Below are 12,302 nucleotides of genomic sequence, written 5' to 3'. Positions count from 1 at the left end.
CCCATGTTATAACTATTAAAAATAGCTCAAATAAACAAAACTATAAATTCAAAATAAAAATAAGAATCTTCACTCTTCCTCATTCAAAGAAAGTAGACAAATCAAAAAGAAAGCAATGGGTAGTGTCTACACAAAAGCAACAAAGATGGCAGCCAATCATGACGTTAATACTGATCATTGACATTAATGTCATTGCAGTCATGTCTTGGCTGCCGCTTTAATTTCACAACTTTTAGAGCCGCACCCTTTTTCACAGTTTGGCTGTTTGGTACACAGCTACTATCCACATACTCTTAAGTGATATCATTTTAGTAAAAGCTACCTGTAGGGTTAGTACATAGCCGTACTGTAACCATACTGCATTTGTTGTGCTCTTTTTCTACAGCAACTAAATCCCATATACAGCAAAGCTACAACAGATGTTGATAATCCATTGTATGATCAAAAGAAGAGAAAACAAAAGGAAGCAGAGTCAGCAGCTCAGTAGGAATCACACATTTGTTTTTGTATTCAAAACTGTTTGCTCTTCTCCTTTGTCAATATATACTGTGTTATAAATGCATCACTAGTGTAGTTTATCTAGAGTGTAGTTTATCTAGTATACTATTAATGTAGTTTAGTATACTATTACGTATAGCACAGAACTGTCTTGATATGTGCGTAGTAGCTACAATTATGTATCTAGGGTTTTGTTGCAAGGGACCAGTGGATAGATGATGGCATAACTACATACACATATACTCGTTTTGGTTTTGAGCATTACTTGAGAGGTAACAATACTACTATTTGATGAACTAGCAAAAGTGTAGCTTAGAACTGAACATATAGCTTACACTGTTCTAAATTTGTATGACCTAAAGTTGACACACGCACCAACCCACACATGTTTTAAACTACACGCAATCTATATTAGTGGCCACCTGTGTTAGGTAACCTATCAATATCACATGTGCAGCCAATAGCATTTTGAAAATTATGCTTATAGCTACACACAGCAAAAGCAGCCTTGATACTATCATTATAGCCCAGTAAAATTTCCAATTAAGGTGCACCATTATAGGAAAATTTTGCTGTATATTTAATCAATTTCTTTGCACATTCCATAGCTACAATAATATTAAGCATGTGTCAATAATGCTTTTGTTCTATATGACAAATTGACATTAATTTTACAGAAAGTCTATCATCTTTAATATACTGTTTCAGTTATGCAAATTTTAATTAGCTAGCTAAAAGCAAACCATTCTGTAAATATTGTTTTCTCCCGGTAAACCTCACAATTTTTGAGTGTAAATTGGGTATATAAGCCTATTGACAAATCTCCATTATGCAAAGTGGCAGCATGCTTTTATCCATAAGTGCTATTTGGCTTAGTAGAAGCTTCTCTGCAGACAGAAAAATCCACTATTAGGGACATCACTTTGCTATACGTAAGGCATAGTATTGCTCCAGTGTGTACAAGTAGCATGAACAATATAATTATTCACATTTACTCCTGATTTCCACAGACCTCATATTTTCTAAAAAGGAAGTACAAATAATGAAAAAAAGAAAACCCTTGACTAACTCATGATCATGTAGCTCAAAAATTAAAAAATCTGAATTCTCATGTTGTTATAGTCAGCAATGTACACATCATTGTATGGACTAATAGCAATTCCACGTGGGTAAGAAAATTGACCTTCAGCTGAACCACTGGACCCAAACTTATGTATGAATGTTCCATCTTTGCCGAAGACTGACACACGGTGTTTACCATTTTCGCTCACAAGGACAAGGTCGTGCAAATCAGTAGAAATTGCAACAGGACAGCTCAAATGACCATCACCAAACTTGTCCACATATGCACCATCCAGTGTAAACCTGAATATACAATTGTTGGTATAATCAGCAACAAGTAATCGGTTGTTAGTAGTAACTGCTACACCCCAGGGTTTACTCAAGTGTCCTGATCCAATAATGCGGCTGAACCGACCATTAAGATGAAACACCGAGACACGACCATTGTCCCTATCAGCAACAAACACCCTATCATCACGGACTACAACACCTGTTGGACCATTCAGTCGACCTTTGCCTGATCCATAGCATCCAAACTGCAGCAAGTATATACCATCAAAGCTGAATTTCTGTACCCTATGGTTACTACAATCAGCAACATACAAGTGATTGTTGGCATCAAACGACACCCCAAATGGCTCCTTAAACTGACTATTGCCTGTTCCAGTTCTGCCGAATTTTCTACTCGACTTGTCATGACTGTCAAATATGTATACACAGTTGTGACTATAGTAACCATCTGTGACTGCCCACACACCATCCTTACCGAATGCAATGCCAATTGGATTACCTATCTTGCCATCATCTTTTATGACCTTCCTGGGCTTGTTTAGAGTTTTGTAATCTTGGTACACCAAAATAATGTTGGGACTTCCTTTAATATGATCCCCTTCAATTGTAATCGACAACTTTACTTCACCAACTTGTTTGGGTACAAAAGACACAGAGTAGCTTCCATCATCGTTATCCTTCACTTCTACTGGAACAACATTTCCTCTGCTTGATTGTGCCAGCACAATAAAGTGGCTACCTCCTCTGTAACAACGTTCATTTTTTCGGTTCTTGGTGATGATGGTGAAATCTATTTTGCTACCTACAAGTGGTTGAGTTGGAATACCAGTGACTTCACAATTGTTTGGTATGGCAACATCATCAAACAATTGGCCAAACCGTGGAAATGACTCCTTGTATTTCTTTGCAGGAACAAACTCCATTATGGGTAACTCAACTGGCTCAGTCTCCAACTTGCTGAATGAATTAGTTAGTCTCCTCACATCAGCCCCTACTTGTTTCTTCATGAACAAAGCTTCCTGGTCTGATCCACTCTTCACTGCATCATTTACCTTTTTCACACTCAACAGTTGTGTTTCAGTGAAATCTAATTGTTCCATCTGCAGCAAGATTGTCTTTTTCTTCCTTGCTGACAATTCTCGTAACTCATTCTTTAGCTCTTGTCTTTGTTGTTGTAATTTTCGGTCTAGTTCCTCATAATACAGGTCAATCTGTTGATCAACTTCAGTGGCCTGTGATGTAATCTTCTCCCCAACAGCTACCACCTTCTGGCGCGTGGTAAACAATTTGTTGATCATTTCCTCAACTGGTTCAATCATCTTCTCCATTTCCTTCCTGTGCTTGTTGGCCATCTTTTTCACAGAGTTATGTACATGTCCATTGTGCTCATTGGTTGTGCAGTAATGACACACTAGCTGGTCACATGTCTCACAGAAGAAATTCATCTCCAGATCATGGTCGGGACATAACATGGACTTTACTTTAGGTCGAATGTTAACTTGTTTCTTCTTTGACTGCAATAAAGCCAGCTCAGTAATGTCGTGATCCTGGTAGATGCAGGGATCTTTCCGCCATCCAAATACTATATCTATGCAAAGCATAAAACTTTAGCGCTTGGCGCGCGCAGCGCGCCAAGCGCTAAAGTTTTATGCTTTGCATAGATATAGTATTTGGAAGTTGGAATTAATGAATTCCAATTTCCAAAGTTTCAATTTAAAGTGCTTCCAACCTTTAATAATATGGTGACAGTGGTTGCAGTGGCTTATAGGCGATAATTGAAGCCATTGAATATAGACATTACTGTAAGATTTACTCTCTACGATATGGTTTCCTTGTGGCTATTGCTTTAAGGAAGCATGCTAAATGTATTATCTACATTATATATCTATATTATACAGGTAGCCCTTGCTAAAGATCGAACTACCCTAATAGAACAGTCGGTATATTCGTAAATGACCAGTCACTGAGTTTAATGATTTAACTATAACTTGCATGATCTAATTGCAGAAGTGGTCACTAAATGAGGTCTCAGTGTACTGTATAGTAGTGACTCCCTAAAGTAACACCCCACCACCCCCCTTCCAAATGGACATCCCCTTAAAACTACACCATAGAAGCATCTTACAAAATTTTTATCTACAAGCCTCTATATGATCACAACAAGGCTAGAATTTAAACAACACAGTATATGGTCACCGTATTCTGCCTGTGGGATATACCTTCCAGCCCTGCATATATATATTTATAATGCTGAATATTTAGCTTCGGTAACAAAGCCTTACTGTGTTCAATATTAAGATTGCCACTACATTATTTATGCACACGCAGTATGCCTCAGAACTTGTGAATCTTGTATCAACCAGCTAGGAGCAAGATGACCATGTCTTTTGATAATCAATTAATGCTTACGCAGCATAATCACAAGTTGACCTCATCTCCTTGGTATTGGTGACTGGTAAGAATAAAGAGACACAGAGAAACCCCACTCCGTGTAATGATGTACAGATCAGTTGTGTAAGGTCCGCTTGAAATACACTGACAATCAGTCACCCTATTTACCCAATTGCAACAGTCAAGCATGCATAGTATCATAATAGAACACTCACCATATAGCTATATAAAGAAAGTAAAGAAATTGAAGTAGTATTTTGGTAGTATGTAGGATACAAGTGATAAAAGTTTCTAGTAAAAGCAAGTGATATTCTTGGGACATTCCTTGGACCAAGACAAGTCCGTCACCTCATTTGAACACAGTAACTTATTAATTCCGAATTCTGGGATGAAGACCAGCTTGACTTCCATATCGTACAATGGAGACCAAGAACAATCCAACAGGTCATTCATTTTTTAACATATATTATTATATTAAAGTAGCTACATGTATAAGTTAGGGACTATGACTTTTTATAAACTATTTACGGATGTAATTATCACATTGTATGACCAACTGTTGGTATAATCCATGGACCATACGAACATCCTGAACATCCTTAAATCACTATAGAAGGCAAAATTGTATCTACGAATGTGGCAATGATAAGAGGACTTGAAGAGATAGCTGAATGGACAGTACAGAACCCCTGCCGAAGTGCTGATGATGACAAATACTTGCTAATCCAACTCTCTCTATTCTATTATTTTGTCTACAATAATTGAACTAGGCTCTGTATAAGTATGGGTCACGGCTACTTTTGAGATGATGAGATATGGATTCGAAGCCTGTTAGGCCTACTAAATTCTAATAAAGATGCAAAGATTAAATGCATTTCTATAATTATTCTTTTTTTATAACCTAATCCCCTGAGTAGTGGGCCCCAAGTGCACAGTGTTCTATTGTTATTTTTATAATACCAATCGTCCATTGTTTTCCCAGTTATTTTCGGTCTAAAAGTAGTTCAGTGTCCCAAGTACAGTTTAGGTTACGTTATGTAGCTAAGGATGTAGAATATTTTGCAGTCAGACCTTCAGTGCTGGCCAATGTAAAGTATACTAACAAACAAATTTTGTTTTCTGGAGGGAGTACACAGAAGGTAGAGCCTGTACGAAGTATTTACCCATAGCCCAGGCGCCTAAGTGAAAATCTTAGAGCTAAATCACTTTAAGTGAAAAGGGACAAATATCTCAGAAGGGGTGTAAAAAACCAACCAAATCTCCACACCATGCACCCAGAGAATTAATTTGTCTGAAGTACTCTGTATCTTCTGCAATTAGATGCAATTGTAAGGTAATGACAGATGGTAAATTATTACCATCCATTATATGCTTCCATATATATAGTACACCAGAATTAAAGGCAGACGCGTATAGTCCATAGAAACACACTGGGGTGTGTTGTTTAAGTATGAATGGAACCATGCATGCAGTTTGATAAGAAGCATTGATTCCTAAATAGTTCTAACAACAGGTGATAATTTAGAATGCCATTTAATGTTTACAAGAATGTAGATATCAGCACTTTTATGCAATTTTTTTTCCGGCCCACCATGTATATACAAACCGTGTTAAACTTTACAAGCTCCATGTAATAGTATGCACAATGTAACCAAACTGCACTCAACATTTGCAATACTAGTTGTAGGAACTCTGTAATTAGAACATGAACAATGAAAATCATAGATGCACACACATTTGTAAACGTATTCATATTGTGTGTACTTTCACATGATTCAATGATATGCTCTGTGTCATTCTTACATGATGCTGCAAGCAGGGCAATGTCGTTCATACACTTGTAATCACAGAACTTAATAAAATGACATTGTTGTGATATTGGACCAGCAATCGTCTTTGAATTATGCATGTACACCTTGCAGTTGGATGTTGGCAGTTCATGATTCCCTCCTTAAAACCCCATATATGGCGGACGTCAAATTTATTAAATCACATGTACAGGGGGTCAATATTTATCTAAAGTTTTTAAGGTGTGAATAACGTCAATATCACTATTGTATTGTACATATGTATGTATTAATCACACAGCCCTGCATAACCATATTCATGTCATTATAAAGCACATGTACAGTTTCAATTAAGATCACTCCTGCAGGCATTACTATTAAGGCTGTTGGTTGTCACCATCATAATTATAGTATGTTCACTATACGTTATGTTCACTATACGTTATGTTCACTATACGTTATATACATACGTTAGTTTGGTGCTCCACATATACGTATACTCCATTAAGGTAAATACAGCTATATACTCTCTAATACAACATTCTTACAGATGATGCCACTTTCAATACAATTATCACTAGATATTAATTTCTGTGACATTCGTTCAGTAACAATCAGCATGTGCATGTGTGTGTGTGTGTGAGTGTGTCTTAATACGTCCTTGTGGTCGCAGTTTGTGGAGGAAGAGTAGACATCGCAACTTTTGTGGAGCTACCAATTTGTCACTGGTTCAGGAGGAATCATAGAACTCTGCTATAGCAGTGCACTGTACAGCGGGCAGCTACCAAGTACCAATTGTCTTAATACGTCCTTGTAACTGCAGACTGCATGCAGTGAGGAATTGCATGGAGGCTTGTTGATCAGATTATGAATCACATCACTCGTGTCACCCTAGCTGAATTAATTCCCACACTTTACTGGCAAATCCATTAGCTGCATGTGTTATTGAGTGTATCATCATTACCCTCTGCATTCCACTTTATGTATGTTATGTTGGTGTGGTTTGTGGTCAAGCTGTTAAAACCCCAAACTTTCCAAAAAAAATTAATTATATGCCTGTGTATACTGTTCTTTCAAATCTATGTATAGTCATGACATGCTGCTTTAACATACTACTGTACGTTAATGTTGGACAAGTTTTGCATACCCCATTAGCAACAATATTCCCTATAGTGTATAGGCAATATTATGCGTAAATACATATTCTCACATTCACGAAGGTAGTTTTCACTTTAGCTCTTCTAGATCTAAACTAGAGTTTGATATCCAAGGATTTGTCATTTCAAATCACTAGCTATAGCCTCCCCCTTAATAGTGAAGATAAACACATTACATAACAGAGTGACAGACATGCACAGATGGATGGTCTGATGTTCATGTAATAAAAAAGAGGGGGCACACACTATAACAAAATATCCCATATATATGTGTCTATACCTTTATTTAATATGCCCCCAACCACTCCAATAAAATCATTCCAATACAATATTTATTTTGTCGTGTTCTACACTGTATATACAATTTGTTATTTTGTCAATGTTGGTGAGTTCACAGCAGGGGTTATGCTTTAGCAGTTAGCTATCAACCGTCAATCAATTCACAACACATTTAAATGTAACTGTGACAATAGCTCATCTCATATTGCTTAAAATCAGTACACACCCTCCACCCACTCCCACAACAGACTTTAGAGTACACCAGCACTGTCTGGTCACCAAACTATCTAAATAATATCCAGAGAAGATCAGCTAGGTTTACTGTTAACTGCTACTAGATATACGAGTGTGTTACAAGCATCTTACAACAGCTAGATTGCATTTGGCCCATTTTATATTGAAGAAGAGATAAGATGAAACTGATAATGTTGTACAGAATCATCCATATACTTGCATATAGTCAGCACAATTTACCATTAAACCATAATAACATCTCTCGACGCCATTCATGCAGATTCATTTAGCCAGCTACCAGGCTATAGACTGATACAAATATTAATATTGATTCTCTCTTTCAACCATTCTTACGTGGAATAGCCAGTTACCAAATCAAGCGGCAATACTGTATCATAAACATCCCTCCCATTTATAAGAACAGTTTAAGCGATAATTAAATTAAATTTGTACTTTTATGCTCAATTCTAAGTCTTGTACAGTAACTTCTCATTATATAAATGAAATTATGCACCATAATGTTGTATAGTTGGGAACCCAGAAGTAATAGGATTTATTGTGGAAACTTTGTTATGCTCTTCACCAACATTATTTTGAGGTTTAATCCCTACAACAGAATATTGGTATATCACTTCAAGTGTTGTTTTTATGCAAAAAAAACAACTGATAACTAGCCTACTATACAGAGATGGAACCATTTATACAAGCATCAAACATGCAAAATGCAAGTGTCAATAACCATAACATGATATATCTTAGCAACAGATAAATAGAAATGAAGTAAATAAAGTTAACAATAAAATACAATTGCATGTAAAACTCTCTCACAGCTGTGCTGTTAGTTGCATGCTTATATTAATAAAACATAGCAGTCCATCATGGAACATTGTATTGTCACCATTTACAAGTGAATGAAAAATATTGCCAAAGCTTGGCCATTGCTCAGCAAATCGTTCCTTTCTAATAGTTATTAACTCTTGTCTTCCTCTTAAAGGGTCTTGTCCAAACTCATTGAATATAGTTATATGTCCTCCGTTTTCTTCGTACATTCTAACAGCTTCATCTGCTGCTGGAACCAGAGTGTTATCAATTTGCTTGGTCTGATTATTTCGTGCCATCATCACATTCGGGATGCCTTTGTTTGTACCTAAAGTAATGGTGATAAAAATTTCATAAAGTAGCTAGCTATCTATAGTGAAATATACCTGATATGCGATGCTCGTTCCAGGCTGTCACAAACATTGTAGTCCCAACTTGGCTGACGTGTAAAGTGTACCAGGAGACGCAATGTTTAATGTGATCGTCTTCCAGGTTGAAATCGCCATTTTCTTGCATTTCTATTAGAGCGGCCTTTATGGGGTAGTTGACCCTTCCGTTGACCTCTACCCATATCCTTTCGATCACATGATTCTATTACAAGACACCAAAGCAAATCAGTATGAACATCACATGAAATGAAACAACAGTTATTGTATGTGTGTCCCACTCTTATATCATTGTTTTAGAATGTCATCTAGTCAGCATTAATATATTGTTTTTTTTTAATTTGGGGGTTTACCCTGCTTATCCAACTACAATAGCTGCTGCTAAACATCAGTAGTCCACTATAGGTTATTCTTGTTACATCATGATAATGTGACAAATACAATCTCACTTGAGTAGAGGATGTCTGCAGGTGAGGTGGTCCAGAAGGGTTTCGTCTATATCCTGCCAGGTGTTCTTGGATGTACAACATAAGATACCACTCCCTTCCATGGTCAACCCTGATCTGATCCCACATACCATAATGGCATATGGTTTGCCTAAACAATTCAAATGCTAATAATTAAAAGAAATGTGATTCTAACAATACTTCATAGAATTTTAATAATCACTGTTAACGTTATGGATGAATGTGTGGGTAGTAATGCAGTGCTAGTGTAGTTGCTACAAGTAATGAAGTACCTGTACACTATATCATAGATCACACTGTTGTTTTTAATAGGCATAGTGCTAAATGCCACAATTTTCTGGCTAAAGCCATCCACTGCACATATGTGGGTCACATCAAACATAACATTTTTTTCATTTTGGTCGATGTGTAGTTTGTGACCAAAATAATCTGCCCTGTATGTTGTAGGATTTGTCATCCTGGCAGTGGAGTTTGTACGGGCACGGCAGTACACAGGTGAGACATATCTCAATGATTCGCCAACTCTCTTTTCTCCTGTTCTGATTCCCCTTGATGCCAATACCCCTGTAAATGTTCTGCGTCCATACACAGGACCCACCTATATGTATATAACACATAGTATGGTTTTAAATAAATGGTTATATCATGTTGTACCTCACTGACAGCAGCGGCTACGACCTCATCTAACTCAGGTTTTGTCAGCCGGCTTGTTTTGCGAATGTTCCTTTCACGGCAGAACCTATATATAGGATGAACCAATCTAAGGACTATATTACTTTTGTATGCTGATTATTCATAAACATATATGCAAACCCTATATATAGCTACAGTGTACATTGAATGAAGCCTACATTTGGGTCTCTAAAATTTTGCCATGCATTATATAGCAATGTAGCTATACTATTAAATAAACTGGTAGTGAATTACTACACATATATGATTCTCAGTCTTAAATTACTTAGCCAGTAATAATTGGAATCAGTGTATTAGTTAGACTATTCATGATCATAATAATGGTGATCGTCTGGTCTGGTATACAATATAGTACCTAATGTTTGCGCTTCAATGTGGGGCTAGACTGGTCAATGGCGGATCCAGGATGGGGCATTTGGGGCAAATGCCCCCCCCCTCTCCTCCTTGTGGAGGAGCCAGCCATGCTTCTGATTAAAACAGCTAGTAAATTTTATGTCAGGCCAACCAAGATTAGTTTAAAACTTACAAAAATATGCACATTTTACTAGCATTTATTACAAATTCACCTGAGACCAAAGCGAAACGGAAGTCAAACTAACTGTAAAATAGTCACCCAGCACCTTCGTGCGTACTAAGCGCCTCTAAAAATAATTATCGTGTTGCTGTTATTTAAGACATTCAGAGCCTTTTAAACAGTTTTAAGACTTCACAACCATCTGAAAAGGCCAAAATGGCAAATATCAACAGTGAGACACCACTAAGAGGTGATTATTTGCTGCTTTAAAAAAGCAGCACTGAACTATAGAGAATATGGTTCTCCCCATGCATGCAACCACCTACAACTTACCCTGTTTGTGCCCCTCCCCTAGCCAGCTCCTGGATCCGCCCCTGCTGGTGATATTCACTGTAGAGCATGCATGCATGTATACATACAAGCTACACAAACACATGTGGACAAGTAGGTAAAAAACTAAAACTAAATGTTTAGCCTACACCAGTATAGTGAGACCACTGTTGGAGTATGGATCGGCAGTATGGGACCCCTACTTGCAGAAGGAGATACAAAGTATAGAAATGGTACAACGACGTGCTGCTCGTTGGGTCAAGTCAGACTACCGATATAACAGTAGTGTTACATCTATGTTAGCAGATCTACAATGGCCATCACTTCAATACCGACGATACGTGACTAGATTAAAAGTATTCTACAACATTGTTTACTCCTCATCAGTCTTAACAGTCCCAAATTATTTCACCAACACCACATATCCAACCCGCCACCACCACCCCTTCCATTTTGAGATTCCGTTTGCTAGAACAGATCATTATAAATTCAGCTATTACCCCAAATCTATCTGCGATTGGAACAATTTACCAACTGACACAATAGAATCCCAATCTCTACAAGTATTTTTAGATAAATTATAACTGACTCTCATCTATGTGATTTGTAATGTTTTTTCCTTACCTGAACATATCAGTTTGTAACTGTGTTTTCAGTAATCATAATCATAATCATAATCATAAAAAATAAAAAAAATACTAGCTACTTAGGCGGTAATCTAGCTTGTTAGCCCGTCTCAATCAAACATGATGCAATTAATTATTGTTGAAAACTGAATGCACGGACCCTTTATATAGCTAGTTATATTATCTATAGTTATATACCCATAGCTATTACCTACGTATGCAGCACTAGTGAGCTCTTTTTGCAACTGTAAGTAACTATATATATAATACAGTTCTGACTCTGCAACGGGCTTGCAGCTGTTTGTAGCTATATACAGTAGGTTCATGTACCAAGCTACTTAGCTAGCTATATGTATACAAACCTCTCCAATGAGCGAACACTCAATCCTTTCCTGCTAGGATATTTGTATTGCAGGTGAAGACTCATACGTTTGTGGGTCCATCGCTCCTTCTCTATTTTCTCCCTTATGAACTCTTCCAACTCATCCAGCAAGCGTATCCCAGCCATGGCTATATATTCGAGGCTATATACCTGTAGCTACTTATTTGCATGGTGCCAACCAATTAGCTATTGTTGAACTGCGCCTCTCGCGTCTATACAATGAGTGTAAGCGGCTGGCCCTGAGGCTAACTAAGGCCAATGAAACTTGATTAGCAGTTTCGCGTCACCGCCCACATCCCTTCACTAGCACCCGCATGGAATTTCATTATTGGCAATTTAGATCGAAATACTCTAATAGAGCAGTCACTTTTACTCTAATAAAGAAG

The 12,302-nt window shown here is 37.3% G+C and overlaps 3 protein-coding genes across 3 annotated transcripts in view; 1 reads left to right on the top strand and 2 right to left on the bottom strand.

The window, feature by feature from the left end:
- LOC136249464 (integrin beta-1-A-like) overlaps window positions 1–644 on the top strand; it is a 37,774-nt gene extending 37,130 nt beyond the window's left edge. The window contains exon 25 of the mRNA XM_066041476.1: window positions 386–644. Coding sequence (XP_065897548.1) covers window positions 386–487 — 102 coding nt within the window. The 3' untranslated portion in view covers window positions 488–644. The remainder of the gene's footprint in view (window positions 1–385) is intronic.
- An 812-nt stretch (window positions 645–1,456) lies between these two features.
- Window positions 1,457–3,452, bottom strand: LOC136248341 (tripartite motif-containing protein 2-like). Its single transcript, XM_066040130.1, has one exon. The coding sequence runs from the start codon at window positions 3,450–3,452 to the stop codon at window positions 1,590–1,592; it is 1,863 nt and encodes a 620-aa protein (XP_065896202.1). The 3' UTR covers window positions 1,457–1,589.
- A 5,007-nt stretch (window positions 3,453–8,459) lies between these two features.
- Window positions 8,460–12,042, bottom strand: LOC136248339 (uncharacterized). The gene is made up of 6 exons (XM_066040129.1): window positions 11,897–12,042; window positions 10,026–10,110; window positions 9,644–9,969; window positions 9,354–9,501; window positions 8,905–9,109; window positions 8,460–8,846 (listed from the first exon to the last, which is right to left on the bottom strand). The coding sequence occupies exons 1-6, from the start codon at window positions 12,040–12,042 to the stop codon at window positions 8,524–8,526; spliced, it is 1,233 nt and encodes a 410-aa protein (XP_065896201.1). The 3' UTR covers window positions 8,460–8,523.
- Window positions 12,043–12,302: the final 260 nt, after the last annotated feature.

This window comes from Dysidea avara, chromosome 3 (genome assembly GCF_963678975.1).
Source record: "Dysidea avara chromosome 3, odDysAvar1.4, whole genome shotgun sequence".
In the NCBI taxonomy this organism is placed as follows: Eukaryota; Metazoa; Porifera; class Demospongiae; order Dictyoceratida; family Dysideidae; genus Dysidea; species Dysidea avara.
The sequence above is the reverse complement of the archived record's forward strand: the minus strand, read 5'-3'. Positions and strand labels throughout refer to the sequence as shown.

Excerpts from the sequence above, each read along its gene's own strand:
- LOC136248341 (XM_066040130.1), bottom strand. The coding sequence starts at position 3,452 with ATGCTTTGCATAGATATAGTATTTGGATGGCGGAAAGATCCCTGCATC.
- LOC136248339 (XM_066040129.1), bottom strand. The coding sequence starts at position 12,042 with ATGGCTGGGATACGCTTGCTGGATGAGTTGGAAGAGTTCATAAGGGAG. Across the intron at positions 10,111-11,896 it reads AGTGTTCGCTCATTGGAGAG|GTTCTGCCGTGAAAGGAACA; the intron begins GTTTGTATACAT and ends TCCTATATATAG. Across the intron at positions 8,847-8,904 it reads GAACGAGCATCGCATATCAG|GTACAAACAAAGGCATCCCG; the intron begins GTATATTTCACT and ends CCATTACTTTAG.